The sequence below is a fragment of the Beta vulgaris genome, chromosome 1, assembly GCF_026745355.1.
Source record: "Beta vulgaris subsp. vulgaris cultivar EL10 chromosome 1, EL10.2, whole genome shotgun sequence".
In the NCBI taxonomy this organism is placed as follows: Eukaryota; Viridiplantae; Streptophyta; class Magnoliopsida; order Caryophyllales; family Amaranthaceae; genus Beta; species Beta vulgaris.
In genome coordinates this window covers 401,153-429,062 of record NC_079202.1, presented here as the reverse complement: position 1 = coordinate 429,062, position 27,910 = coordinate 401,153, and the positions used below count along the sequence as shown (strand labels likewise).

At 39.7% G+C, this 27,910-nt stretch overlaps 2 protein-coding genes, 1 long non-coding RNA gene and 1 pseudogene across 3 annotated transcripts; 2 read left to right on the top strand and 2 right to left on the bottom strand.

Moving 5' to 3' along the window:
• Positions 1-318: 318 nt before the first annotated feature.
• On the bottom strand, positions 319-7,804 carry LOC104902651 (hypothetical protein). Its single transcript, XM_019249980.3, has 3 exons — positions 7,638-7,804; positions 6,712-7,299; positions 319-1,328 (listed from the first exon to the last, which is right to left on the bottom strand). The coding sequence occupies exons 2-3, from the start codon at positions 7,282-7,284 to the stop codon at positions 627-629; spliced, it is 1,275 nt and encodes a 424-aa protein (XP_019105525.1). The 5' UTR covers positions 7,285-7,299; positions 7,638-7,804; the 3' UTR covers positions 319-626.
• Positions 7,805-13,665: 5,861 nt separating this feature from the next.
• On the top strand, positions 13,666-14,473 carry LOC104902659 (rRNA-processing protein CGR1). Its single transcript, XM_010690515.3, has one exon. It carries the CDS (start codon positions 13,789-13,791, stop codon positions 14,356-14,358), a length of 570 nt encoding a protein of 189 aa, XP_010688817.1. The 5' UTR covers positions 13,666-13,788; the 3' UTR covers positions 14,359-14,473.
• Positions 14,474-14,897: 424 nt separating this feature from the next.
• Positions 14,898-16,034, bottom strand: LOC130592035 (putative pentatricopeptide repeat-containing protein At2g01510; annotated as a pseudogene).
• Positions 16,035-26,508: 10,474 nt separating this feature from the next.
• Positions 26,509-27,849, top strand: LOC125494151 (uncharacterized). Its single transcript, XR_007270556.2, has 2 exons — positions 26,509-27,179; positions 27,701-27,849. It is a non-coding gene; the product is annotated as an uncharacterized LOC125494151 (long non-coding RNA).
• Positions 27,850-27,910: the final 61 nt, after the last annotated feature.

The window sequence follows — 27,910 nt, the reverse complement described above, 5'->3', positions numbered from 1 at the left end:
AAAATTACTTCAAGTAATAAACACATCATAGATATCAAGCTAAGCTTCGTATAGTGGTAAGAAAAGAACCTTTTAACTTTGAGATTGGGGTTCGATCCCCACTAGGGGTACTTTGGGAGAGGATTTCCCCTTACCATCCATCCAATCTCAAAATGTCTGCCCGCAAATCCAGGCAGAGATAACCCACGAGAGTACCAGTCTGGCAGGATCCTTCATTTTACCATGAGGACTCCAGTGAGGGCCCCAAAAAAAAAAAAAAATTACACACATGATAGATGAGTCAAACCATTGAATGGCTGTTAAAGGACCAGAGAGGAGTACTAGGAACTTGTGGTCAATCACAAAGACTTTCTCATTTCTTAATTTTTAGAAGTACATGTCAGTATAAACACCAGAAAAGAAAAGAAAAGAAAAGAAAAAAAAAACTCGTGTTAATGCTTACAGATTTAAAGAATTACTCGAGACAGTGACCCTAACTCCATTGCTTAATCTGGAGTTACGAAACTACCAAATAAATATGGGTACAAGGTTACAGTAAAACCACAAAAGATACAGTTACATACGCAAAACTTTGGGAAGCAACACGAATAACCAAGCAATGGCTTCTTCTTGCAGAATTCAGAGGACTAGAGAAGCCTCAAATGAGCTGTATCATTCAATCTTTTTATTTGCCAGCCGGTTTTCCAAGAATGTTGCAACACGGTCACAGAAGAATCCTCTATGCAAATCTTGTGTGACATCACCGGGCTACAACCAAGGATGCCCATCAAGAGGCACTTAATAGGAACGGAATGACTAAAAACTCCAATGCAATTTGATAAATTTTGAGCATTCATTTCACTAATGGAGCTTTGACGGCTCGGTTCTTTGGGGGACGACTCATCATCATGGTAGTTATTGTCACCTGTTGTAGTAACCACCTGCAGCCTGCTTTTCCCGGACTTTTTCCTCGATAATTGTCGGTGTCTATAAAGCAAATCCCATTGCGGTGAAGAGTAAGATGGTCCATCCCGATCACTCAGAGAGTTTGCATAAGCGTGTGAATTCTGTTGGGCAAACCCACCATCATTCGGGCGAGGAGATGGAAAATCTGATCTAAGCTTATCAGGCAAAACAAGCAATGTCCTGTTCAGGAATTGGATCATTCGGAATTCCACTTGCCTGAGTGACTCTCCAGAAGGTGCAGCAAAATCCGGCTGCAGTCTATCTAAAATATTCAGTATGTCAGAAGTATACATATCAGAACGTTGGCAGCCTTCCCAATGTCCCTGGCTCATTTCAGTAAGTGCTTCAGCCGACTGTATCTCTTGTTCTGGAAAACTCATCTCCTGGGCAGGTGCAGCAATGAGATATAGTAAGCATATATGCACATTACAGAATATACGGATACCACTTTATTCACCATTACATATTAGCACACACATTCTGAATTGATTTCACGTATTCAATGTGATACATACATTATGTGCAGATCAAGAATGAAAAATGCTTTCTCAATTTCATAATACTTGCAGCAATATCCTTAATTAGAAGGTCATAATACTCGCAACATTTTCCTTAATCAGAAAGGTCATAGATCTCATAGTACTTGCAACCAAGCCATATATAATAACTTATAAGCTGGTACAGGGAAAGAATTAAATCACCTCATACCAATAGTGGTTTCTTGTTTCCATTTCTACGACTCAATAATATCATATCAAACATGCCCTATGTGTTCTAAAGATAGTATACAAACCAGAATGATTGCTCCATTTCTACATGATTGGAAGGCAATGATATTGATCATAAAGTGGAGTTTTATATGCTCCCTCCTTCCTCACCAAAGTTCAAAAAAGAGAAACTTGAAACTTGCACCAACTAGAGATATACTGCAACAAATCAAGTAAGGCCTCCTACTTTGCTGACATATGCAAGACGTGGAAAAAGGGTTTCAAGAAGGGAGAATAATAATATCACCTGATAGTCAAATGGTCACGGAATATTCAGAAGATGCCAGAAGCTACTGATGTAAGGAAAGAAAGAATGAATGAAGGTCTATAAATAAGGGAGTTAGAGAGAGAAGTAAGTATCCAGAAATTAATGAGTACTGTATTGTAATTTGGGAGAGATCTTGGCCTCTCGAAAGCCTTGACTTATCTGTAATCCTTTTCTATTAGTACACAATCAACTCACATTTTCTTGCTCACTTCCATTTCCTTCTAACCGCCATTGTCAATATTCTGCCAATAATTACTTTACTTGTCATCTGAGATCTAATTTGATACACATACTCAAGCAATCAAGATTGAATCCCAAAGAAAAGGCTTTTTTAAGACAAGGCATTCTTTCTCAAAATTTAAGATCTGTTTTAGTTTGGTACTATCTGACTGAAATGAGCAAGCACCCTTTTATAGGGTATAATTATTGGGACCTTCTAGGCTTGCATGGCCTAATGATCTTTTATATGTTTCTCCTGTGGTAATTTAGGTGCTATTGCGTGTAACGTGGGCTTAGTAGCGGTGGTGTTCATGTTGGATAACCCGCAAATTTCGTATCAGGGAAGTGTTATCTGAATTTTTTTCAGAAAACCGAAAATTTGGATTGGATAATCGGATTATCCAATCCGTTTTTCCTTTATTTTTGTTTCCTTGTAAAACCAAATTTTCATTACTTAATTCGAAAAGAAACCTAAAAATCCATAACCCACCACCAAAAATCCTGCTGTTGTAAGTCACCTCATTTAAGCGGGTAAATAAAAGAAAAAAACACAGAGAGAGAAAGACGAGGAATCTTGACGGCTAAAAGTGACCTCATTCAGTGGCCGGTGAGGAGATGACCAACAATTAGGCATTGCGGAGGCTGGAGAAGGGAGTGCGAAGGTCAAAGACCATGGTGCGAAGGTCAAAGACTCAGCCCTTAGGTGCGAGTGTGGTGTGGCTAGTACGACCTTGGTGAGTGTTGAATACTCTTGGTGAGAAGACCGGAGAAGAATAGCGGTGCAGCCGGGGTGGGTAGTGGGGAGTGGGGATTGCCGGTGCGTGACTAGGGATTGGGGAAAGGGGGATGATTGAATTTCGGCTGGCTGAGAAAATGAAGAGTTTAGTTAACCTTGGTTTTTAAGTTCCCGAAATTTCAAAAAAAAAAAAAAAAAAAAAATCAAAATTTCCAGATATTTCGGATATCCGAAATAATTTTTTCCAGATATCCGCTCCGAAACCTAAAAAATCGGATCAGTCAGATCAGATATTTTGAACAGCACTATGTATTAGAGCCATTACTGATTAGTCAGCCAACAAACAGCAACCCTGGAAGCTGAGCCAAAAAAAAGCCGCCCTGATGGCTCAACCAAAAATAGGTGACAATCTCATGAAAAAATATTGGACATTTAGCTGAATCATAAATGAGAAATTAAAAGATATAAAGGCACAAAGCTCACACAATTCTATGGTGGCTAAGAACAGTACAATCTTGGTTTGTGGTCTACACTCTACAGTAGATAGTAGATGGTATAAGACTTAAGAGCCTGGTCTTGGTTGTTAGTTGAGTTCATGGGAAATTAGCTAGCATGTTACTTAATGGATATCTTACATGTATTTTAGCATACAAGACCCTTCAAATCAGACAAAAGCTCATAGGCCAGATCCCCTAGGCCCTACCTATAAGTGCTCCCACTTTCAAGTGCAATGTGTGATGGGCAGAAAGTAATGAGCACACAATTTACAGCAATTAAAAAGTGTTCCGAACTCAAGGATCAAACTAGTCCAGAGGAAAGAAGGTAAGAGAAAGCAGAGAGAAGATTGACTTCTCGACCTTGCAGCCAACAGGTTTTGGATAAGCTTCAAATAATTACTCGACATGAGTGTCAATGTGTCATTGTCAAGTTGAACAAAATTGCAATGGATGAAGAAGCTGAACCTGCGGCAATCCATAGAAAGTGGGTGAAAAAGTCATTTGCATGGGACATATCTTGTTTCTACGTCATATCATCGATTCCTACCATAGATCTCAACCATTGTCTCCTTCTCAGAGTTTGCTTCCAGGTTTTCTTAAGATGGAAACGAGTCTTCATGCAGAAGTACACTAGTCAATATCAAGTTCTCAACCATACATCAAATCTAAATTTCATATATATCTGGCAAAAGGGAACTCCTTCCCATCAACCCCCCTCCCCAGGCTTCACCTGCACCATTTAAAGTATTCAGGTGCCTCCAAGAATTATTAATCTAAGCATCAGAAGAGGTTTCCTTGGTAGAGGGAGATGAGTCCCCAAACCTTATTAGCAAGTACAGCTAGGTAGCAGAATAATTTTGATAGTTGAACTCTGCCCAAAAAGTCCTCCAAGTCAGATTAGTAATGGGTGTTTCTTACTAGATAATTATATGATAGAGAGATGGGGAGTGGTAATTTAAGGGATCAATGAAGGTTTTTTCTTTGGGAGAATAGAGGGAGGTGTTGTAGTTCACACATTTCACAAGAACATAAGGAAGTAATACTAGTTGTTGTATGAGAGAGAAAATAGGACGAAATAATAATACAAAAAATTAGTAGACAAATGGAAGGAACTAGTTAGCAAGAAACCCTCTATATATTGAACTTTGTTAATTATATTTTACAAATTTAGGAGATGAAGTGGAAAGGAGAATGAGGAAACCATGTTTAAGAAATCATGCCCCATCGATGCCCTTAATCTCTCGCCTAAAAGCTCGGAGACTTCATGGAATATATTCATCAGGTCATAACCCTCCCAATTTTTGAAGCACTAACTCAAACTCATAAGGTCTTCACTAGAGAAAAAGACGCCAACCAATACTATTCTTAGCACAATGTATGTAAAACATCTATTAATAATCCCTCCTCAATCATTGTACTTCGATTGACTTTACTTAGGCATCTAAATTGCATTCTCTCTCTCAGCACCAGGATGTTTGCTTTTGTTTTGTATGTCTAGAAGGAAGCTCAAGCTCAAACTTGGGCATCTAAAGAACAATAGGTTTAGTAGGTGACAGGCTCCATTAATTTCAAGCATCTCCCTCCTCGAGAACAGAACTGATTCAATGAGGAATAAAGGCCATGACACATCCTTCTTGATTAGACAAGTTCAATTAGATCTGCAAGGTCTAGTTCCTCAACTCTATTGATCTTCATTTCACGATCACATTCATGAAGTCTTGCACTAAGTCTAATAGCTACGACTCAACCAATGTCGTAAAAAACTTTTTTCATAGGCCCATGAGACTTAGAACTAAAAAGGTCAAGACTATAATCTATTTTAGCCATCTATCTAAAGACCCCTACCCTACCCAATAGGAGAATAGGATTTAATTTGGTTGGATATGGGGACTCCATTTCACAACTGTGAAAAGGCATAACCTTTATATAAACCACAAAGTATCTGAAAAGATCTTCCTTAGAAGAAAGCCACTTTGACAAATCATGGGAAAAGATCCAAAAGAATTGCTCATGTGAGGTCTTTTTAGAGCTAGGACTATGTTTTACTACCCCAAAGGATGATTTATCAAAGACGATTTTGATTTGAGTGAAAAAGAAAAAAGATATGTATACAGTTTTCACTTCACAATGCTGATAAAAATATCGTTCTTGTGACAATACTTTTAACTTTTTCACATTGCTTTTATACACATATTTTTGGTTTCTGCTACACCATTCAAGTATTAGACTGAGAAAATAAAATATTCACATTCCTAGCACCAGTATCCCATTAACGATACAAATATCCTCATGGTAATGAAGAGACAAGATCATGAGAGTGAATATGGTCCTTCTTAGGCTTCCTGAAGCTAATAAGTACTTAAGGAACTAATTAAGACTGGATCTAGTTGCCAACTGAACTTGGGTAGCCTGCACATACATTTGAAGGCCTATACTAATGGGTCGTGCAAATACAACAACTCTAAAATATCACATATCGAGCAGTATAAGTACGCACACGATTTTTATAGAATCTCGCATGTGAATCCCCATGGTAACACATCTCTCCACCTCCTAATATCTGTTCTCCTTCATTAATTTTTAGTACAACCCCTTACTAACTCTATACACAAACTTATTGCATTAATTCAAATTATGAAACTGTGACTAACGTACCCCAAAAGTGTAGCTTCAAGGTTATTCTCCAACAATACAACCATTACGACTCAAAATCAGGGATTGATGCACTCGAGCAGTTGCGATCATAAACTAGAGAGAAAAGCTTATATGGCTAATTAGTTCTCTCTCCAAATCGGTATTTGTCCTGTGTATCTAATCCAACACGGTTACACGGGTTGAGTAAGTATCTTGCAAAAACCATCAGGAATCCAATAACACATTATAATATCTAATGAAAACTATGTCTACGAATGCACATTTCCATTTCCATTTCCATTTCCCACCCTCATTTCCAACTTCGTAGCCATAATTACTCCACTAACAGCAACCTAATATCCATCCAATAAGATTTTATCACTCATCATTTTAATACTTAAATCAACTCCCTTGCAAATTTAACAACAAGAAACACTAACTGCACTCATCTTAACACATTAAAACCCTTGAGTAACGGCCAACTAATAATCACAAGAACTAAGACAAGTCATCATAGAGGCAAAAGCTAGTTTTCACCAATATACATACCACAATGATACTAAAACTAATGCACACAAATCCCACAATCAACTTAATTATACAACAAAATATTTTATTTGCATCAAAAATAACTGAAGATGATACCTGACAAACAGAAATAGCAGTAGATTTAGCTCGATCGAAAGGCGAAGTATAAACAGCATTAAACCTGACTCCTTGAGAATTCAAGAACACAGCCAAAGCCCTTGCTTGCCTCTTACCATTAGTAGTCAAGGCAGCATGTGGGGACCTCCCATTTATGAAATCAGGCCTCAAACTCATCTCACTTTCTCCATTACTGATCAAATAAACCTCCATCATCACACTCCCTCTATCTCTCTCTCTTTCATCTTCCATCACCAGCATCCCATCAGATGAGTAGCTACGCCCAAAACTCACAGTTGGAGGCGGTGGGGGAAGCGGCGGCGGCGCAAGAACATTGTATGGGTCCCACACCTTGATTGAGGGCCCCATCCGTGGGGTCCCTAAGGAGGATAGCTGAGGAGAGAGAGGGGAAGCTGAAGCATAACATGGAAGCATCTCTGGTTCCTGTTCTAGAACTTTCTTTACACTCACTGAATCTCCTTCTCCTATCACTCCATTTTCATCTTCTTCTTCTTCGTCTTCTTCATCTTCTTCATCTTCTTCTAGAGTTTGAACTGATTGATTAGAACCCATTTCAGGGTTTTTCAGCTAAGTTGTGGAATTGTGAAACTGTTAGTGTGAATCTACCTCACCAAGAGCAAAAACCCCATAATTCAAACAAGCTTTTTTAGTAACAATATCAAGATCTAATTTTTATTGCTTACAGTCTTACAGATATATTGATGAAATGATCAGGTGAATTAAACCATAAAAGAACTCATAACATCCACTTTCTTTAAATAAAATTGATGAACCAAAACAACAATCTGATCTCACTACAATCCCAGAACTTCAAACAAGTTCTCCAATCTTTATAATTCAGTTACCCAGAAACAAAGAATTGACAAATATCAAGAAAGAAGATGGAGAAAGCGAGAGAGACCCACCTTCCGATGAAGCAGAGAACAGAAACAGGAAGATGGTGATAGAAGAAATGGCAAGTGGTAAGTGTGGATCTTGGCTAATGATGGGAATGGGAGAAAACTTAGGAAACCGGGTGTATTTTGTGCACTGAATAGTGATCCAGTACCGGACTGAACCGGCTGGTCCGTAATTTTTCGGTCACATTCAATCTTGGAATTGTTTTATCGAAATTTATATTTTTTCTAAAAAAAATTATTTGATTTAAATATATGGTTTTTTCACCAAATACCTCCGACAAATCGCGAAATTCACAATATACCCTCAATTGTTTCAACAATTCACCATATACCCCTTACTTTGCATTTTTGTGCACCAAATACCTTTTTTTAACTGCTGTTAACCCACCGTTAGATTTATTTACGATTTTATCATCATTAAGCCCTAATCCTAATCTAACCTAACCCTAATCCTAATCTAACCCTAATCCTACCCCTAAACCCTCCCCCTTACCCTAACCCTACCCCTTGGCAACCCCCAACCCCACCCCCTCCCCTCCACCCCACCCCAGCCCCTACCCCACCCCCTCCCCCTCCCCCACCGCCGATGTGCGTGCCGGCCTCCCCCACCCCCACCGTCGCTGCTTTTGTCGGTCTCCCCCACCCCACCGACGCTGCGCGTGCCTGCCTCCCTTCCCTTCGAACACCACACCCAGACCCCTCCCCTTTCACCACCCCTACAGTCCCCCCTCCTCACCACCCCCACAAAATCGCGCAACCTCCCCAAAAATCGCGCTGATTGGACCACCCTTCGTAATCATTGGTCTTGGGATGGATTCAAGTTTCCGGTTATTGGAAAACCCTTCGTCGGTCTTAACTTAAGTCACGGTGATTGTGAAATGCTTCTTAATCGGAAGAACATGAGAGAGATTGGGAGAAAGGGGGGCTTGAGAGAGCAGCGATGAAGGTGAAGGGAGTAGTGTGGTTGGTCGGAGGTGGGATTGACTAGCAGACGACAGTTAGTAGATGGAGGAGTGGTGGTGGTTGTTGTCGGAGCTCGTCGGTGCGCCTTGTTTGCACTGCAGGTAGGCCAAGGTCAAGCTCGTTTGTACTGCAGGTTAGGGTTGCGGTAGAGGGAAGGGGAGAGGGTGGAGGTGGGGGTTGCGGCAGAGGGAGGGGGAGGGGGTGGGAGTTGCGACGGAGGGAGGGGGAGGGGTTGGGGGCTGCAGGGGATTGCGGCAGAGGAAGGGGTGGGGGATGGTGGAGAGGGAGGGGGCTGGGTTGGGCTAGGCTAGGCTTAGGGTTAAGGTTTAGGGTTAGTATTTAGATTAGGGTTAGGGATTAGGTTTAGATTTTAGGGTTAGGAGTTAATTGTGGCAAAATGGTAAATAAAGTTAACGGTGAGTTAACGGCAGTTAAAAAAAGGGTATTTGGTGCACAAAAATGAAAATTCAGGGGTATATGGTGAATTGTTGAAACATTGAGGGTATATTGTGAATTTCGCGATTTGTCAGGGGTATTTGGTGAAATAACCGTTAAATATATCGATTTTTCACCAAATATCCCTGATAATTTTTTTATTCACCAAATGCCTTAATTTTTTCAAAATTCATCATATATCCCCAAATTTCGATAAAATACATCAAAATGTGCTTAATGATTAACGACGGTTTACTATTTTAGTCATTAACCCTAATTTTTTTATTTTAGACCCTAATTAACTCTTAACCATAACCCTAATCCTAACCCCTAATAATCAAAACTATACTTTCATCCTTACCCTAACTCTAACCCCTCTAACAACCAGTCAACCACCACCACCTCCCCGCCCTAGAACCTTCCCCACCAAACCCAACCACCCACTGTCCGCAAGCCACAACCCCCCCCCCCCCCACACACACCTAGCTTGCAACCCCCTCCACTACCCCTTCGAGTCATAATCGGGTCAACTTTGTGTTCACGTATTGATCGAGTCAGGCTGTGGTTCATCTCGTGTCCATGACATTTCAGATCATATCGAGTCATATTAGATCGTGTCGGTGTGGGTCGGGACAGATTAAATCGGATTTTCGATCCCGCAAATAAATAAAACACATATAAGACTAGTGACAATAAGTTAAATTATTAATGGACATCAGCTAAATAATATATAGTATTTCATGACAATTTTTTCCTTAAATTTGTTTAAAAAGTAACTAGTATGACAACTTTTCGGATCGGGTTCGGATCATCGTTGTCAAATCAGTTTAGGGTCGGGTCACTTTTTGCTTTTGGGTTGGACGGGTTATTTATGGTTTCGATTCCGTTCTAGTCATTATTTTGGGTGGAAACAGGTCTCAGACCAGGTATTTTGGGCCGAGTGAACGGGTACTGGTCTGTTTTGTCAGCCAGAGAATCTTTATAGTAAACCTGGGTGTACCATGCTCATGGTACACCCAAGGTATATTTTCGCCAAATGAGTAAAATGGGCAAATGAGCAAAATGAGCAAATGAGCAAATTAAGCAAATGATCAAATGATCAAATGATCAAATGAGTAAAATGAGCAGATGATCAAGTATTTCTACTCATTTAAGAAAATGAGCAAACTTGGTGCAAATGAGCAGTTACGAAAACGAACTAATTACAGGTGAGCAAAAAAGAAAATGAAGAAATAGATGAAATGAATAGAAAAAAAAGACTAGAGCAAGTGTAAGAGTTGACTAAGCAGCAATAATCATCCAACACAAATTATGCAAATGAGCACATAATCTTCAATCATTCCAAATAGCATAGATGCTTGACTCATTTGAACATTAGAATTCAAAATTATTTCAGAATACATTTGCTCATTCCTACAATGTTAATTCAAAATCAGCACTACCCATAATTTTGTTCATGTCCTGATCATGTAAAACAACCAAAAACATTTGGTTTATGCAATACGAATAACTGAGGGAAAATGAGAAAAACAACAACAACAAAACAAATGAGCAAAAACATAATCAGATCTGGGTCATGGGTCTTCATCATCGTCGTGGATGGGTTGTGGGTCTCTTCAGTCGCATCATCATCATCATCTCGGGTCCGCGTCATCATCATCTCATCGTTCATCTCGCGAATTTCAGATCTGAAATTTTTTTATCGCGAATTTCAGATCTCCATTGTTGTGTTTGGAAGGAGGAGAGAGAGAAGAATTGAAAATCAGATTTTTCTGGTGAGCAAGAATTGAGAGAAATGAGCGAGAAAGAAGAATTGGATTCAAATTTTTGCTTTTTGTCATTTATTGTCCCGAAATTACCAGCGTGCTCCTTAACTTGCAATTAATTACAGAAATACCCCTGGGTGTACCATGAGCATGGTACACCCGGGTGTACCATGAGTGGACTCTTGTCAGCCATAGTCATGTGGTGGTGGTAGGGTGGTTAAGGTTAGGGTTGAATTTAGGCTTAGATTAGTTAATTAGAGTTAGAGGGTTTAATTAGGTTATCCACTAATAGAGATCTAATGTCCGTTAGCCAAAAGGTTATTTTTTGTATTTTTTTATAACGCGGGGCATATGGTGAATTTTGGAAAAAGTTGGGTTACTTGGTGAATAAAAGAATTTGTCAGGAGTATTTGGTGAAATAATCAAATTTATCACGATATTTGGTGAAAAAACCGTAAATGTATTTATACGTTAAATATATTAAAATTTAATCATTTTGATAACAATGCAATATTCCTAAAGGTAATAAATAGTAGGTTTTTACTTTATGTACCTTTTAAACTTTTTAACATATAAACTTTTTTTTTACTATAATTTTCTAGGTTAGATTGTACCAGAAATCATATTTCGGTCCAACAATGGTATTTGTACAACCCTAACTCCAATACTTCAAAAGAAGGACTTGCTATCATTTTTTTTTTCAAAATACTTAGCTAGTTGCTAAACTATTGGAGCACAAATGAAATGTTGCTTCGCTAAACAAATTTGCTCTATAAAGCAAATTGGCTTAGCCAAAACATTGGGGCCAACAAAACAACTAACTTCTTAATAAGTGATAATCTATACTAAGATGTTAAAAGGCATTACTAAACAAGGAACTGTACCACGTGTTGTTCAATTTATTTCATGTAATCCACGTTTTTCTGGTTTGATCCTAACTGGCAATCGGGTCTTTGCACATCCCTAACTTCAATACTGGGCTTGCTAGCAATTTTTTGCAAAAATACTTAGCTAGTTGCTAAACTATTGGAGCACAAAATGGAATTTTGCTTTGCTAAACAAATTTACTCTATATAGCGAATTCGCTTAGCCAAAAAACATTGGATCCCGTAAAACAAATAGCACAATAAGACAAATTGATCCAAACAAGCAAGATTCATGTTGATGTTGTGCTCCTATCTTGTTGTTTTGGGTTCTCTCAATAAGTTTATACTCGTATCATGTTAGTTTCTATCATTTTATCTCATCTTTTTGGTAGTGTGACCTTTACAAATTTACATGTATATATAGACATATGATCACATTTTTTCCTTCTACTTTTCTTTTAAGTTGCATCAAGCGGGATGGCAATCAATTTAATAAAAGTATAGAAAATATAAATAAATAAATCTATTATCTATCTATCTATCTATATATATATTTAAAATTCAAATGAGACATCAAACAATAAAAATGTGTGTATCAAGACTCTAACTCATGACCTCTCATTTGATATGATAATGCACTAACCACCTACACTACAATGCTCATGTTGGTCTTTATGGGGAAAAATCATTTAAAGAAAAATATTTCTGTTTTTAAAGACTTCAACTTCACATCAACAAATTATTCGGGGCGTATGGTGCGGGACAAGAACTAGTTAATTATTAAACATTCATAAGAGGCAAATTGTCAGTAATAAATAAGCAGTAATTACATTAATTGATGCTGATTATATCATAAATTTCTGAATTAATATTATTTAGAACCCTAATGACGATAATGTATACTCCCTCTGTTTCAAAATATAATCCATTCACGCTTTATGAAAATTTGCTTTGACCACAAATATCTCTTAATTACGATAAAAAAAATGACAAAATTATACCATTGGATTCGGCTTGAAAAATACTATAATAATATTATTTTAAAAAAATTTCTATCAACATAAATTGAGAGTAATTAACTGCGAAAGTTCGACCTCGAACATCGTGCATGCCTTACATTGTGAAATGGAGGGAGTACATCAAAACCCCAATTATGACTTACGCATCACGAAAACGAGAGAAGTATAATACTCTCTCTGTTTCTTTTTGTTCTTCCTATTTTGACTTTCACATTTGCCAATGCACGTATTTGACCTTAAATAACTTTTTTTTTTGTGTCTTATTAGTAAAATTTATAATGATTAAATATTAATAAAGTACTAATTGAAACGAATCAAACAAAACCCTATATGAGTATTTTTTAATCCTATGTTGAAATAATTTAGAAAATTCATTTTCAATTGTAAATAGTGTCAAGATTCTAAATAGGAGAAAAAAACATAACATAGGAATTAGGGAGTAGTACTCCCTCCATCCCAAATTAGTTGCTACATTCTGACCGTAGATACTATTCATGTTATAACTTTGACTATCTTTTACTTCATATACATAAAAAAAAAATATAGTCATGTTGGATTTTGTTTGATTCGTCCCAATTTGTATTTTCCAAATATATACTTTTCATAATTTTTTCATATACTACCTCTGTATTTTTTTAGTTGCACCATTTGCTTTTTCACATTTGCCGAGACGATTCTTCGAACGTTAATATCTCTTATTGGGTGCAAGTAAAAAATATAAAAATTTGATATTTTGGAATCCTCGCATTGAGACGAATCTAACAAGACCCCACTTGACTATGTTTTTTCTTACATAATAATGCGAGATAACTTAACAAAGTTGATTGATGAATAGTGCCACCAAACCAAATGGTGCAACTAAAAAAGTACGAAAGTAGTATGTAACTCAAGATATTGGTGTTTGAGGTTGCATTCGTAAACTGTGAAAAAGCATATGTAGCAACTAATTTGGGACGGAGGAAGTATATATAGAAAAAAAAAAGGAAAAAAAAGTGAGGTAGTCCCAATCGTCGAAAGTCGAAACCCTAAACCTTTATTTAGGATTTAGCGGCACCCTTCTCTTTTTTATAAAAAAATCTCTCTCCTCCATCCACAAACCCCGAAATCAATGGCGTGCACAATCGATTTCCGGTGCCTCGACGAAGGATTTGGCGGCAAAACATACAAACGCAAGCGCGAAGATCAAGCTACTACTGCCTCAGAAGCTGCTCTAGACGATGCATCAATGGAGGTCGACAATCAAAACGACAATCCACCAGCTAAAAGAGCCGCCGTTTCGTCTTCCGACGATCCAAACAAGCCAGTTTTCGGCAAACCTACATACGACGGTGTGATCGCCGGCAGAGTTTCCGGCAGGAATTGGAAGCAACCAAGGAAGCATAGGTCGTCAGCAATGGCGGTCAGTCGAAAACCGCCATCGTTGGAGCAGAGGATGAGAGAGAGAGAGGTGAAGAAGGCGTATAAAGAGAGGAAGGAAGAGTTAAAGGAGGAGATTCGTAGTAACAAAGTTGAGAAGAGGAAGAAAAAAGAGGAGAGAGAAAAGAAGAAACAAGAGAATATTTTGAGGTCTGGAACTAAACTTCAGAAGATCACGAATCCTAAAACTCTCAAGAGGATCGCCAAGTCCAAACAACGCAAACAGCTTAAAGTTGTTCCTGATAATCTCATCAAGAAGTAATTCACATCTCATTTTGTTCTAATTTCAAGTTTTTCTTGTAATTTTGATCTGCTTTGATAAGTGTATCCTATCTTTTAGACGATTATGAGTTTAAATCAAAATTTTGTTGCTCTTATTGGTTTGGTTTGAGTGTTGTTTTGGTGTAAATGCTGTTGATAAGAATCCGTGAAGTGATTGAACGTTTTTTATGAGCATATTTGAATCGATAAATAATATCTAAACGATCGTGGTGAAAACTGAAAAATACAGAAGAACTAGCCAAAAAAATTGGTTATGTATTTTGAACTCCAGGTGGTTAAACTCGAATAATTGTACTTGATGAGCTTGAATGTAGTTGTTACAAGCATAGACAAATTCACCAATAATCGCCACAAGAACAATGCCGGTTTTTAAAATGATGGAATGGACTTGAATCCCTCACTGTAATTTCCCTTCCACTTCCAATGATCTTTGAGATGATTTTGATTGCAGGAATCAGAACAATCTCTTACAGTGTGTTTGGTTCATTTTTAGTAAAGGAAAGAAAGGGAAGAGAAAGGAAGGGAAGAGAAAGGAAAAGAATGGAAGAGAAAAGGAAAAAAACCTTAATTTCTCATGTTTGGTATAAATTTTCTCTTTCTTTCCGAATTCCCCCGCTTTTGGGAGGAAATGAAAGTGATATTTTATTAAAGAGTCTTTCCTTCCAATTCCTTCCATTTCCTTTTACTTAATTTTTTTATAATGAACCAAATATTGGAAAGTAATAAATTTCCTTCCACTTCCTTTCCTTTCCTTCTAAATTCCTTCTACCAAAAAACTGTTAGATTCTTCATCACTAATGTAGGTGTACCTTCCCGGGTGCTGATCAATGCAAATGCTATGGCTATGCGTTCGCTATGGTATTTCAGTGATTCTTCTCTGGTATCCTCATCCCAGTTATGATCGACACAGCTAGTATCTGGTTTATAGCCTTCCTCCTCCATTCTCAAAGACAGGGAGGATTCAATTTTCTTCTTGATGTCTTCCCATCTTGGATGAGACGTGTCATTTGCATCTTGTGGTTGATTTCTGGCCAAGTATACGCAGGAGGCTCTCCAACTCCGCGTTCTCACATTGCTTTCTTCAATTGCAACTTTATCATATTGACCTGTTGATGCATAGATGTTTGACATGCTCACATAAGCACCAACATCTCTTACCTCCATATTAAATAGCTGTTCGGCAACTTTTCCTGCCAGAACCTGTTTTTATGGATCCTACATGAGTGTAAAATAGATGAGAGCATAATCTCATCAGGGTAGAAAGGCTTTTCAGTAATCAGTTTTTCTGCTTGTCCAAAACTCTCACTTCGGCATAAGATGTCAACCATAGTAATATAATGCTCCTAGGCTCCATATGATATACTTCAGTGATACTGTTGAAATACCTAATTCCTTGATTGACAGGCCCTCAATGGCTACAAATAGTGAGGACATTAAGGGAACTTACGGGGTCCGGACAAAACCTGCTGAAACCATTTCCTCAAACAACCCGATGGTATTATCTTCATCTCCATTCTGAGCATAAGCTGATATCATTGCATTCCACAAGACTATATTCCTATCAGGCATCTCAGGGAACGCCTTGATAGTGTTATGTCCTAAAATTTTCCTAAGCTGAAACATGCAGCTTACGCGTTTGTCACAGCTAGAGAGCATCATATAGCAGCTACAGCAAGCAGAGATGAAGAATGATTATAATCCGGTTGGAAGAACATTGGATGCTAACTATGACCAAGTCAAGTAATGACGTTGGGCCAAAGAAATAGGAGGAAGTGGTTAGCCAGCAGAAGAGAAGATCTCCCTTGATTCTAGGAGTTGTGGCACCTTCATAGGAGAGTTAGTTATGCAACGTTCGAATAAGGAATAACGTTATACAAGTGTATTAGTATAAATAGAAGGAAAAACATTCTGTAAAACATAAGTCTTTACATTGCTCTTACTTACATTCTTTCTCTCTTCTACAATTACAATATTCTCAAGTGTATTTAGTACAAGCTATAAGCTGCTAGCTGCTAGCTGTAAATTGTAATCTTCTCATATAGTGGATTGGTGGACTCAATTCCACCCGCGGTTTTTACCCTCTTCTTGGGGTTTTCCGCGTCACCATTTCCTGGTGTCTTTGTCTCTTCTTTGCATCCTCTTTTAGTTCCGTAGCTAGTTTCTTTAATCATTTCTAGCTGCATTTGCATTAGTTGTAGATCCTCAGCTAAGTTCTGCCTGATCAGAATTTGGCATAAACAGTTTGGCGCCCACCGTGGGGCTCTACAGCTAAACTCTCATCAAAATCCCAAAAAGAAACACTTTAACCCAACTTTGAAATGGCTGACGATTCTGCTGAAGCAATGAAAGCAGCTTTGCTGAAGGCTCAAGAAGACCTTCACCGCACTCAATCTGAAGCCCAGCAGACCATTGACAGCCTCAGAAAGGAACTGGATTCTGTCAAAAGTAGCAAAACGCCCAAACAACGTGCCCGGAACGTAACTCCTAAGATGCTCGATCTCGAGGATTCCGAAGCCAGTGAAGGTGAAGATGGAGCAGCTAGGTCTGATGATGAAGCAGATGAAGCTGATCCTGCAGTTAGGAAAATGGCGCTCCTAGAATCTCAGAACAGGAAGATACTTCGCATGCTGACGAAGCTACCTGGAGCACCAACCCCTGTGGCTGAGGAATCTCCTGATGGCTACGCTCAATCCCCCTTCGTGGAAGAAATCGCAAGAGCCAGGATTCCCAAAAAGATCAATGTGACCCAGCCTCACAAGCTGTATGATGGAGCTGCGGATCCCTATGACCATGTAGCTCAATATAAGCAGAAGATGTGGACCCTGTCCATTCCTGAGCACCTGCTGGAAGCCACCATGTGCAGTCCTTCGGAGCCACCCTTTCCGGGCCTGCTTTGCAGTGGCTGATAAGTCTAAAGCCAGGTAGCATCCAAAATTTTGCTGCTTTAATTAACAAGTTTTATATGCAGTTTGCCAGTAGCAGGGTCCTAGAGAAGCATACCGGCGATTTGTACCGCATCACCCAGAAGGCTAATGAAGCTGTGAGGCAGTACCTGGATTGATTCAACAAGGAGATGATCTCTGTCAAGAGCCTGGATGTCCCCACCGCTATCGAACACTAGTAGAATAAATGTTATTTGCTGCGGTGATATTGCTGCGGTTTAACCCATACGCAGCAATATATTTCGAAAAAAAAAAGTTAAATATAAAATAAAGATATTGCTGCGGTTTCATCCTAAAACCGCAGCAATATGGTGTCATCGAGAAAATTTCTAAAAAAATCGACTATTTGACCAAATATATTGCTGCTGTTTTTGACAAAAACCGCAGCAATATATTAAAATAAAATTAAAAAATTATATTTTAATATATTGCTGCGGTTTTTTAAGAAAACCGCAGCAATATTATAAAAAAAAATATAAAGGAGTGACAAAGCTCGCTTAGGGTTTTATTTCTCTCACCCCTTCTCTCACTCCACGCCTCTCTCACCCCTTCTCACACTCCACGCCTCTCTCACTCCACGCCTCTCTCACTCCTTCTCTTCCTCTCACTCCTTCTCTTCCTCTCACCCTTTACATCTCACGCCTCTTTCCTCTCACTCCTCTCATCATCCTCTCAAAAACCGTCGGATCTTCGCCCACTTTTCGCCGGCTGGAGCGTCGTCTCTCATCAAGACCGCCAGCTCGTTCGTTGTTCTTCGCCATCTTCGGTGCTTTCAGTGTTAATACCATCTCACGATCCATCGCTGTTGAGATCTTCGCTCTCATCAAGAACGTTCTTCGCGAACTCTTCACTCTCCTCGTTCGTTCACCGTTCTCCATCTCACGATCTTCGCTTGTCGCGCTCCGTCGTCGCTGTTTGTGTAGTCTGTGCGGAGCAAGCCGGATTTTAGAATTGTCGTCGCTCCATCGCTGTTGAGATCGGTTTAGGATTTTTTTTTATTTTTTTTCTTTTTTTCAGATCTGTACTCGCTGAGTCGCTGTTGAGATAGCTTTTAGGATTTTTTTTTTATTTTTTTTCTTTTTTTCAGATCTGTATGTTTGTAGATTATTCTATTTTATGATTTTTCTTTATTTTTTAATATAGTTTTTGTTTGTAGATCTGGTAGTAAATTCTTTGTTTTCCTTTTTTTTGTTCGTTTGGTGAAATCTGTTCATAAATTTTTTATTTTAGGATTTTTTTTATATTATGTTCTTCTTTAGATCTGTTTCTTTATTTTTTAATATATTTTGTTTTTATTATAATTTTTGTAATTAATCATTAAGTTGTAATTAGTTTTCTTATGTTAATATATTAATAAGATTTATGTGATTTTATCTTTAGTTTGTCTTCAAATATGGTGGATAGTGGATATGTTAGTTGCATGGTTTTAATTTTTCAAATTCATTTGCGAAATGACAAAAAAAAAAAAAAATTTTTTTTGTCTGTACCAGGTCATATTGCTGCGGTTTTGGCTAAAAACCGCAGCAATATACTGAATTTTTCCTGATAAAAAATGAAAATATTGCTGCGGTTTGGCCTAAAAAACCGCAGCAATATTGGTATATATTGCTGCGGTTTAAAACCGCAGCAATATTATTAATACCTATTGCTGTCCCCTTAATTGCTGCGCGCCCAATACCGCAGCAATAGGGCACTTTTTAACCGCAGCTAGTAGCATTTATTCTACTAGTGGAAGCGTTCAGGAGAGGACTAACCTATAAATCTAGATTGTATTATGAATTGACCAGGTACCCATGCGGCACATTCGAAGAGGTCAGAGCCAGAGCTATGGCTGAAATACGTGTCGAAGAGGACGAGGCGTCCAGATACGTGAGCGAGCCTAGCTACGATCGGAAGTCCCAGAACCAGAAGAAGAATGATTGGCGCAACCAGCCATATTAGAAGCGCGAAAGTAACAATGTAGCCAGCAAGGCCACAGGTAAATCAGCTAATAACGATTACCCTTCCATTGCTTCCTACTGTTTTAACGTGGATGCAGGAGGCGTAGTAAACGCACTAGAGAAGCTGGGAACCACCGCTAGGTGGCCACGCAAAAGCGACAGACCAGACAGCGAGAAGGACACCACCAAGTGGTGCAGCTATCATGGCGACCATGGCCATCGAACAGAAGAATGCAATGCTCTTAAAAAGGAAGTGGCCTGGCTGCTCAAGAAGGGCTGTCTCGAGCACTTGATGGGGAAGAAGGGGGCAGCGAGAAGATAAAGCTGGCCCCAGCCAGCAACAGCCTCATCCGCCACCTGAGCCCCTACACGATAAGGTAATCAATTCTATCTCTGGAGGTTCAGAAATATGTGGACTAACATACTCTGCAGCCAAGAGATTTGCCCGAGAAGGTTCCAAAACGCACCAGCCCGCTGAGGAGTGCTGAAGAGAAAAAGCTCAGAAGCATGACCATCAGCTTCGACGAAGAAGATGGAGATGAGGAAGCTGATAATCATGACGGCCTCGTCGTATCTCTCACCGTCAGCAATTGCCTCATGAAGCGAGTCTTGATAGACAATGGCAGCTCAGCTAATATCATTTTCAAAAGCGTCTAGAAAGCATGGGGCTGCAGGAAGCTGATATCCTCAGGAAAGCAACCGTTCTGTTCGGGTTCAATGGCGAGCCAGCTACAACGCTCGGGAGATCGTTTGCCCACCTATGCAAAAGGAGTCAACCTCCAAACCAGGTTCAATGTGGTAGATTGTCCCTCAGCATACAACATCATAATGGGGACACCATGGATCCACAAAATGCGAGCTGTACCTTCAACCTATCACCAGACTATTAAGTTCCCTACCAAGTGGGGAGTGCAAGAAATCAGGGGCGATCGCAAGCTGGCTAGGGAATGCTATAGCATATCTCTAAAAGCAAAAAAGGAATCTATCTAGCAATTACAGCAAGGTCCAGCGCCAGCCAAGCCAAGCGATCAAGATGTAGATGAAGTGGCGTTGGACCCAGCAAAGCCAGAGCAGACCGTGCAGATTGGGGCATCCCTGCCAGCTGAGGAGAAGCAGCGGATTATTGAGTTCTTAAAGAAAAATATAAGCTGTTTTGCGTGGAGCCACGAAGATATGGTAGGCATTGAGCCTGACATCATACCCACAAGCTAAACGTGATCCTAATCAAAGCCCGTGAAGCAGAAAAGAAGGAAGTTTGCTCCAGAAAGAAATATGATAGTCAACGAGAGGTGACAAGCTACTCAAAGCTGGCAAAATCCGAGAAGTCAAATATCCACTGGCTAGCTAACGTGGTGGTTGGAAAGAAAAATGGCAAATGGCGGTGTGCATGATTTTACAGATCTCAATAAGGCGTGCCCCAAAGATCCATTCCCGCTGCCACATATTGATGCATTGGTGGAGCTACAGCTGGCCATGAGAAGGCTAACGTTCCTAGATGCATCTCAGGTTACAATCAGATACTAATGGATCCTGCAGACCAAGAAAAGACCGCCTTCATGACTGAAAGAGGCATCTATTGCTATAAAGGTAATGCCCTTTGGGCTAAAAAATGCGGGTGCCACCTACCAGCGGCTAGTCAACAAGATGTTCGAGAAGCAGCTGGGGGACACGATGGAAGTCTATATAGAGACATGCTGGTCAAAACAAAGAAAGCAGAGGATCATGTGGACCACCTGCAGGAAACCTTTAAGTCTTAAAGAAGTATGGGATGAAGCTAATCCTAGCAAGTGTTCCTTCGGTGTCCCAGCAGGCAAGTTTTTGGGTACATAGTCACCCAGCGAGGAATAGAAGCCAATCCCAGCCAAGTGCAAGCACTAATCAACATTCAGTCACCACGAAACCTGAAAGAGGTCCAGAAGCTGACAGGAAAGGTAGCTGCGCTGAACAGATTCATATCCAGATCATCCGACAAGTGCCACTTGTTTTACAACGTGCTAAAAAAGAATAAAGGATTCAACTGGACAGATGAGCATGAAGCTGCATTGCAGGATCTGAAGGCCTACTGGCTCAACCTCCCCTATATCAAAGCCATCTCAAGGAGAGACTCTCCAGCTGTATCTAGCTGTTAGCAGCAAAGCGGTAAGTGCGGTACTAGCCAGGGAAGCTGAAAATCAACAACTCCCAGTTTATTACGTTAGCAAATCCTTGCTAGATGCTGAAACCAGGTACACATCACTTGAAAAGTTAGTGTTAGCTTTATATATGGCATCTCGTAAGTTGAGACACTATTTTGAGTCTCACCCCATTCATGTTATGACTAATTACCCCATCAAAGCAGTATTACGAAAACCTGAGCATTCAGGGAGAATGGCCAAATGGGCCATATCCCTAAGTGCACATGACATTAGGTATCTACCCAGGACAGCTATAAAATCGCAAGCCCTAGCTGACTTTGTGGCGACTTTAGCCCTGACTAGCAGCTACCGCTGAGAAGAAGGTGCCACATTAACAAAGTAGGTAAATCAGGCTCTGGCAGCTGTAGTGGATGGATCTTCAAACTTCAGAGGGGCTGGTCTAGGTATAGTGCTAAAGTCGCCACAAGGGGACATGATAGTACGCGCTATCTGCTGCGATTTTAAAGCTACCAACAATGAGCTGAATATGAGGCCTTAATGCAGGTATGATACTAGCACATGATTTAAAAGCTAACAGTTTGCGTGTCTTCAGTGATTCGTTGCTAATAGTAAGCCAGGTAAATGGAGATACGCAGCTAAAGATTCTAAAATGGCCTCTTACCTGGAGCTAGCTAAAGACAAAACCAAGTTATTCGAAGAATTCAGCATAAAACAGATCCCGAGGGACCAGAATACCAAGGCCGAGCCCTAGCTAACCTCGGATCAGCACTCAGAAAATGCGATTTCAAATCAATACCTATAGCCCACCTAGCTGAGCCAGCTATCAGCAAAGAGGTAAACATGGTGCACAGATGAGCCGGCAGGAAGACCTAGCTGGACCCAGCCAATCATCGATTTTCTGGAGAGGGGCATCTTGCCAGAAGATAAGCTGGAAGCTAGGAAGCTGCGAATGAAAGCCACAAGATATCATGTTATCTGGCACTCTATTCAAAAGAGCTTGCGCCAGCTAGATCTATTACAAAGATGCTTAGAGAAAGACCAATGGGAGCCCACCTCAAGGAGTTCCATGAAGGTGAATGCGGTCTCATGCAGCTGGAAGAAGCTATCAAACAAAATCCTAGCATACGGGTATTATTGGCCAACCATGCGTGCTGATGCTAAGAAGTATGTGCAAAAATGCGAAAGCTGCCAGAAACACGCAGGATGACACATCAGCCAGCTGAGATATTGCACCCACCTTAACACCCTGGCCTTTCATGAGGTGGGGCATGGACATTGTGGGGAAACTACCCGTAGCTCCAGGGCAAAAAGTTTTCATGCTGCTAACTCACAGACTACTTCTCCAAATGGATCGAAGCTGGGGCATTTCAGCAGGTGAGAGATAAAAAAGTAATATCCTTTTTGCATACTAACATTATCTGCAGATTCGGGTACCTAGCGAAAATTTTGTGATAACGGATCACAATTCATAAGTGACAAGACAAGGCAATTCTGTCACGAATGGAACATCAGCTTGATAACTTCCACACCTAGATATCCGCAAGCTAACGGACAAGCTGAGTCCAGCAATAAGGTAATTATCAATGGCATTAAGAGGCGCCTAAAAGCTAAGAAAGGAAATGGGAGAAGAGCTACCTAAGGTGCTTGGGCAAACAGAACAACACCAAGAGGCGCCACAGGAAGAACTCCTTTTTCACTTGTGTATGGATGCGAGGCGGTGCTACCTGCGGAAGTAGCTGTCCCTACAGCTAGATATGGATTGATGACTCCTGAAGCCAACGACAAAGAGCTTAGCTACGACCTAGATTCCATCGAAGAGTTAAGAGATAGTGCATTAATACGAATGGCTGCACAACAACAAATAGTGGCTCGTAGCTTCAACAAGAATGTCAAAGCAAGTATTCAAGGTAGGAGATTGGGTTCTAAGGAAAGTTTTCAGAATACCCAAGAGTCAATGCGGTAAGTTAGGGATCAGCTGGGAAGGCCCCTATCTAATCGATCAAGTAGTTGGAAAAGGAGCTTATCGCTAACTACTAAAGATGGAAAAGCAGTACCTAGAAGCTGGAACGCTTCTCACCTTAAGCTATATCATTTCTAACCTGGGGCATACCAGGTTACTACCGGGCCAAAGACGCCAGAATCTTTAAAGGCAACCATGCTTTGCACAAAGCATTGGTCCACCAGGTAAACAACAATTAATTTTCTAACGACTTAAGTATTTTATTGCTCGTAGCAGCAAGCCATCTAAAGTCCACTTCATACGCAGGTAAACGCAAGGGGTCGAGCACCCAGGTGGGTAGCTGGAATTTCAGATCCAGCTACAAGGTCGTAGCACCAGCATAAGCAGCTAAGGGTTATACACCCAAATTAGCTGAATGGTCGTAGCACCAAGAAACGGGCCCAACCTAAGTTGAACAACACTTACCCAGGTAAATATGTTGTTCTAATATCTAAGAACAAAAAGCATGCATGTAACTTAAGTATTTATCAAAGTATCAATAGCTAAGATCAAAAGGCAAAAGCATAAGTTCAAACGATTAAACTGCTAAAAGAAATATGTTCTTACAAAAACGCATTGCCCCCATAGGCAATGGTAAAAGTACCAAAGCTAATTAAAACTAAATTGTTCCAGAAAGAAAACTGATAAAGTACTGAAGAAACTAAGAAGCTACGCTGGCATCATCACCGACAGTTTCGTCCTTGCCAGTTGGAGCAGCACCCTCTGGCTGGTTGAGTAAAGGAGGAGATCCAGCTGTAGACTGCTCTGAGTCAGTTGCCTTCACCTGTAGCTAGAGCCTCCAGTGCAGCCATAGAGTCCAGCTTGAGGAACCTGTCAATGTAAAAATTGACACCCTTGTCATCCAGCTTCTTGAATTTTATCAGGTATGCTAGCTTCGCAGTCTCAATAATTTTAGCTTCAGCTTGAACGTCTAAAACCCTCTCCTCAGCATCTCTGACAGCTGTAGTCAGGCGTGCATTTTCTTTCTCCACCGCAGCTATCTTCTCATCTTTCTCCAGCCTCTCTTTTTCGATTAGTTTTTGCTCAGCAGCTAACTTGCTCTCAGCATCCAGCCGGGACTGTTTCTCCCTCTCCAGCTTAGCTTGGTGGCTCAAATTGTCCTTTTGCAGACGAGCCACCTTATCTTGAAGGGTGCAACAGTCCGCAAGCTGTCCCTGGCAGCTATGCAGCTCTGGGAAAGCTGGCGACAATGAAAAACTAAGTATAAGCACACAATAATATTCTATTGAATAAATCAAAAACGTTACTAACCTGTAGGGATAGCTGAACAGCATGGTTCAAGACAACCTCAGGGTCTGTCCTTTTAACCTCTTTTGTGCAGCTGGAACAGCTTGTCAGCTGCAGGCCAGATCCCACCTTCTAGACCTTCTCAGCTAGGAAAGTCTGCAGGAAAGCTCACAAGGACTTCATCTCTAGGAGAGTCAGTCGTGATGTCAATGTAGTTGGGATGGTAGATGAGCGTAGGTGCTTGCGAGGACCCTCTCAACCTGAGTTGCCCAAAAGAGGCGGCTGATCTCTTCCTATTCTTCAGCCTGTCCATAGCATCTCTCGACAAATTGCTAGATCTTGCTGGAGCTGCATGAATAAGGAAAACCTAGTTGGCCTAATTCTAAGAATATAAGCAAAAAAACCTTCACAAAAACAAAATTACCTGTTGACATCGAGTTGGTGCGAGAAGAAGCCTTAGAGTCAGGGTAGAACTCAGTAGGAGCTGTGAAGGTGCGTTCCTCAGGGAAATTAAGCAGTTCTGGTAGTCTCTCAGCTTGTTCAGGATATCTGGGAGACAATGGGCCAAGACCTGCAAGGAAACAAGGTAAGAACATAGTTAATTCGTTTTTAGGAACAAAGCGCAAATTGAACAGATAGGTACCTTTAGTAGACCAACCCCCAACTAGAGGGCCCCAGCTTCGCCCAGCGAATCTTTTACTACGAAGAAATACCTAGTCTTCCATATGGAATCTGATGCAATTGTGCCTTCTATTAAAGGGGGGAAGGGAGCCTTAGCCCTAAAAGTAATGAAACCCTTGCCCGATTTTCTAACACTGTAGGCAGTCAAAGTCGTTTAGAGAGAAGGGTTGTGCCATGTTTTAGTAAGGTCTCTAGAGTAAGGCAGGTTTTCCAAAAAGCTGGCATCAGCTGGCCAGGAGATAGGTGCAAAACCTCCATAAAAGACCTAGTGAGGGGGGAAAATGCGTAATTATACCCTAGATAAAAAGGATGCTCATAGTAGCAAATGTAGTCTTCCGGGCAGGTTTCGGGTCTGCATGTGGGAGTGGGAAGGATAATCTGAGTGCTTTCAGGGAAACCCCCCAGAACTTTGAGCACCTCTATATCTCGCTCAGTAACAGACGAAGCGACGTCATCTATAGCTCTACCCATTAGAGAAGAAGAAAAGATCTAAAAAATTCCTGAAGAAGAAAAGTGAGAGAAAGAAGTTTTACCTGAGAAGAAGAGGAATTCGCAAGAAAGTGAAGTGAAGCTTCCGAGGAGGGTGAAAGTTCCTTAAATACTGGTAGCTCAACGGTAGTTTAAACCAACGGATAAGTATTTAATATTGCGTAAAATTTATCTTTTAGCTGTTGATAAGTAATCAATTACCTGATGAGTTTATCTCTTCCCAAGAAAATTATCTTTTTTAGCGGTTGAAAGACTTTATCTTCCAAGTAAAAGTTTTTATCTTCAAACGTTTTAATTCCTCAGGAAAAGAGATAAAAATTTGAGAAATATAAGTTTGTTTTAATCTTAAGTCCTTTTGCTAACAGTTTGTTGTGATTGGTAACTTGCGATTTTAACTCAGCTACGCCTAGGTTGGCATCACAAGTTAGGGGCAATTGTTATGTCCTAAAATTTTCCTAAGCTGAAACCTGCAGGTTACGCGTTTGACATAGCTAGAGAGCATCAGATAGCAGCTACAACAAGCAGAGATGAAGAATGATTATAATCCGGTTGGAAGAACATTGGATGCTAACTATGACCAAGTCAAGTAATGACGTTGGGCCAAAGAAATAGGAGGAAGTGGTTAGCCAGCAGAAGAGAAGATCTCCCTTGATTCTAGGAGTTGTAGCACCTTCATAGGAGAGTTAGTTATGCAACGTTCGAATAAGGAATAATGTTATACAAGTGTATTAGTATAAATAGAAGGAAAAACATTCTGTAAAACATAAGTCTTTACATTGCTCTTACTTACATTCTTTCTCTCTTCTACAATTACAATATTCTCAAGTGTATTTAGTACAAGCTATAAGCTGCTAGCTGCTAGCTGTAAGTTCTAATCTTCTCATATAGTAAGGCTGGCAAAAGCTGACACGACACGATAACACGACACGAACACGACCTGAAAACACCGGGTTAGGGTTGAGATTTTTGACACGAAAAGTTAAATGGGTCGACACGAATACGACCTGAAAGTTAAACGGGTTAGGTTAAGGTTGAATTTTCTGACACGAAACCAACCTGAATTGACCTGAAAATATAAAAGCCCAAAAAAATCCATTTAGATCGAAAATACCAAAATTTTAATTATGCCCAAAATACCTACCTAGTAAACTTTGAGCCCAACCCTAAAATAAACCCTAACTCTATTCACTCGGTCATAATTCATAATGCGCCGCTTTCACTCTCTCATTTATTCTTTCACTCATTCTTTTGCTCTCACTCTCTCTTCTTTCTTCTCTCAAGTCTCAGTGGAAAAAAAATCAAAAAGGACTCGAAAAATCAAAATAAAATTAAGAGAAGATTGTACAACAATTCAGACAAATGTTAAGGTAATTTTCCTTCATTCTTGATTTCATTCGAGTAATTGCATGTTTATTTTTAGAGTAATTGCATGTTAATTATCGACTAATTATATGACTAATTATGGAGTAATTTTATGACTAATTTTAGAGGAATTGTATAACTAATTTTCGAGTAATTACTTAGATAATTTTCGAGTTAGTATATGAAAGTATGAGTAGTTAAATTTATATGACTAATTTTCGAGTAAATATATGGAAAATTTTGAGTTATTTTATGAGTAATTATCGACCTTATGAACTTTTGTGTGGTCTGTTCTAGAATCTTTGCTTCGTGTTCATACTTCATCCTCTGTCATGTTTGGTTTTATGTTTACAGAATTTTTCATTAATTCTAACACTTTTATTTCAACTGAAAATATTTGGATCTTGCTCATGCTAAAAACTTTTTATTCTATCTTTTATTCATTACTACGATTTGATGAATATTAATAGTTTTCCATTGATGATTTGATTATTCGTTCATTATTGTTTTCTGATCTTGTTGGCAGGAAAGAAGAAATCATGGGGAATCGGTACGTAGGCTAAGAAGAAGAAATTAAATTTTGTTGTAAATTTAAGGTTTTGAATCCTTCTGATAGAAATTTTTGGCTATAAATGTGTAATTTGCATCTGATTTTTAATTGAAATGCTACTTGTATTGATTTTTAGTTATGATTTTTTTTGGTTAATTTTTTTTTAATATATACAAAATATTATCA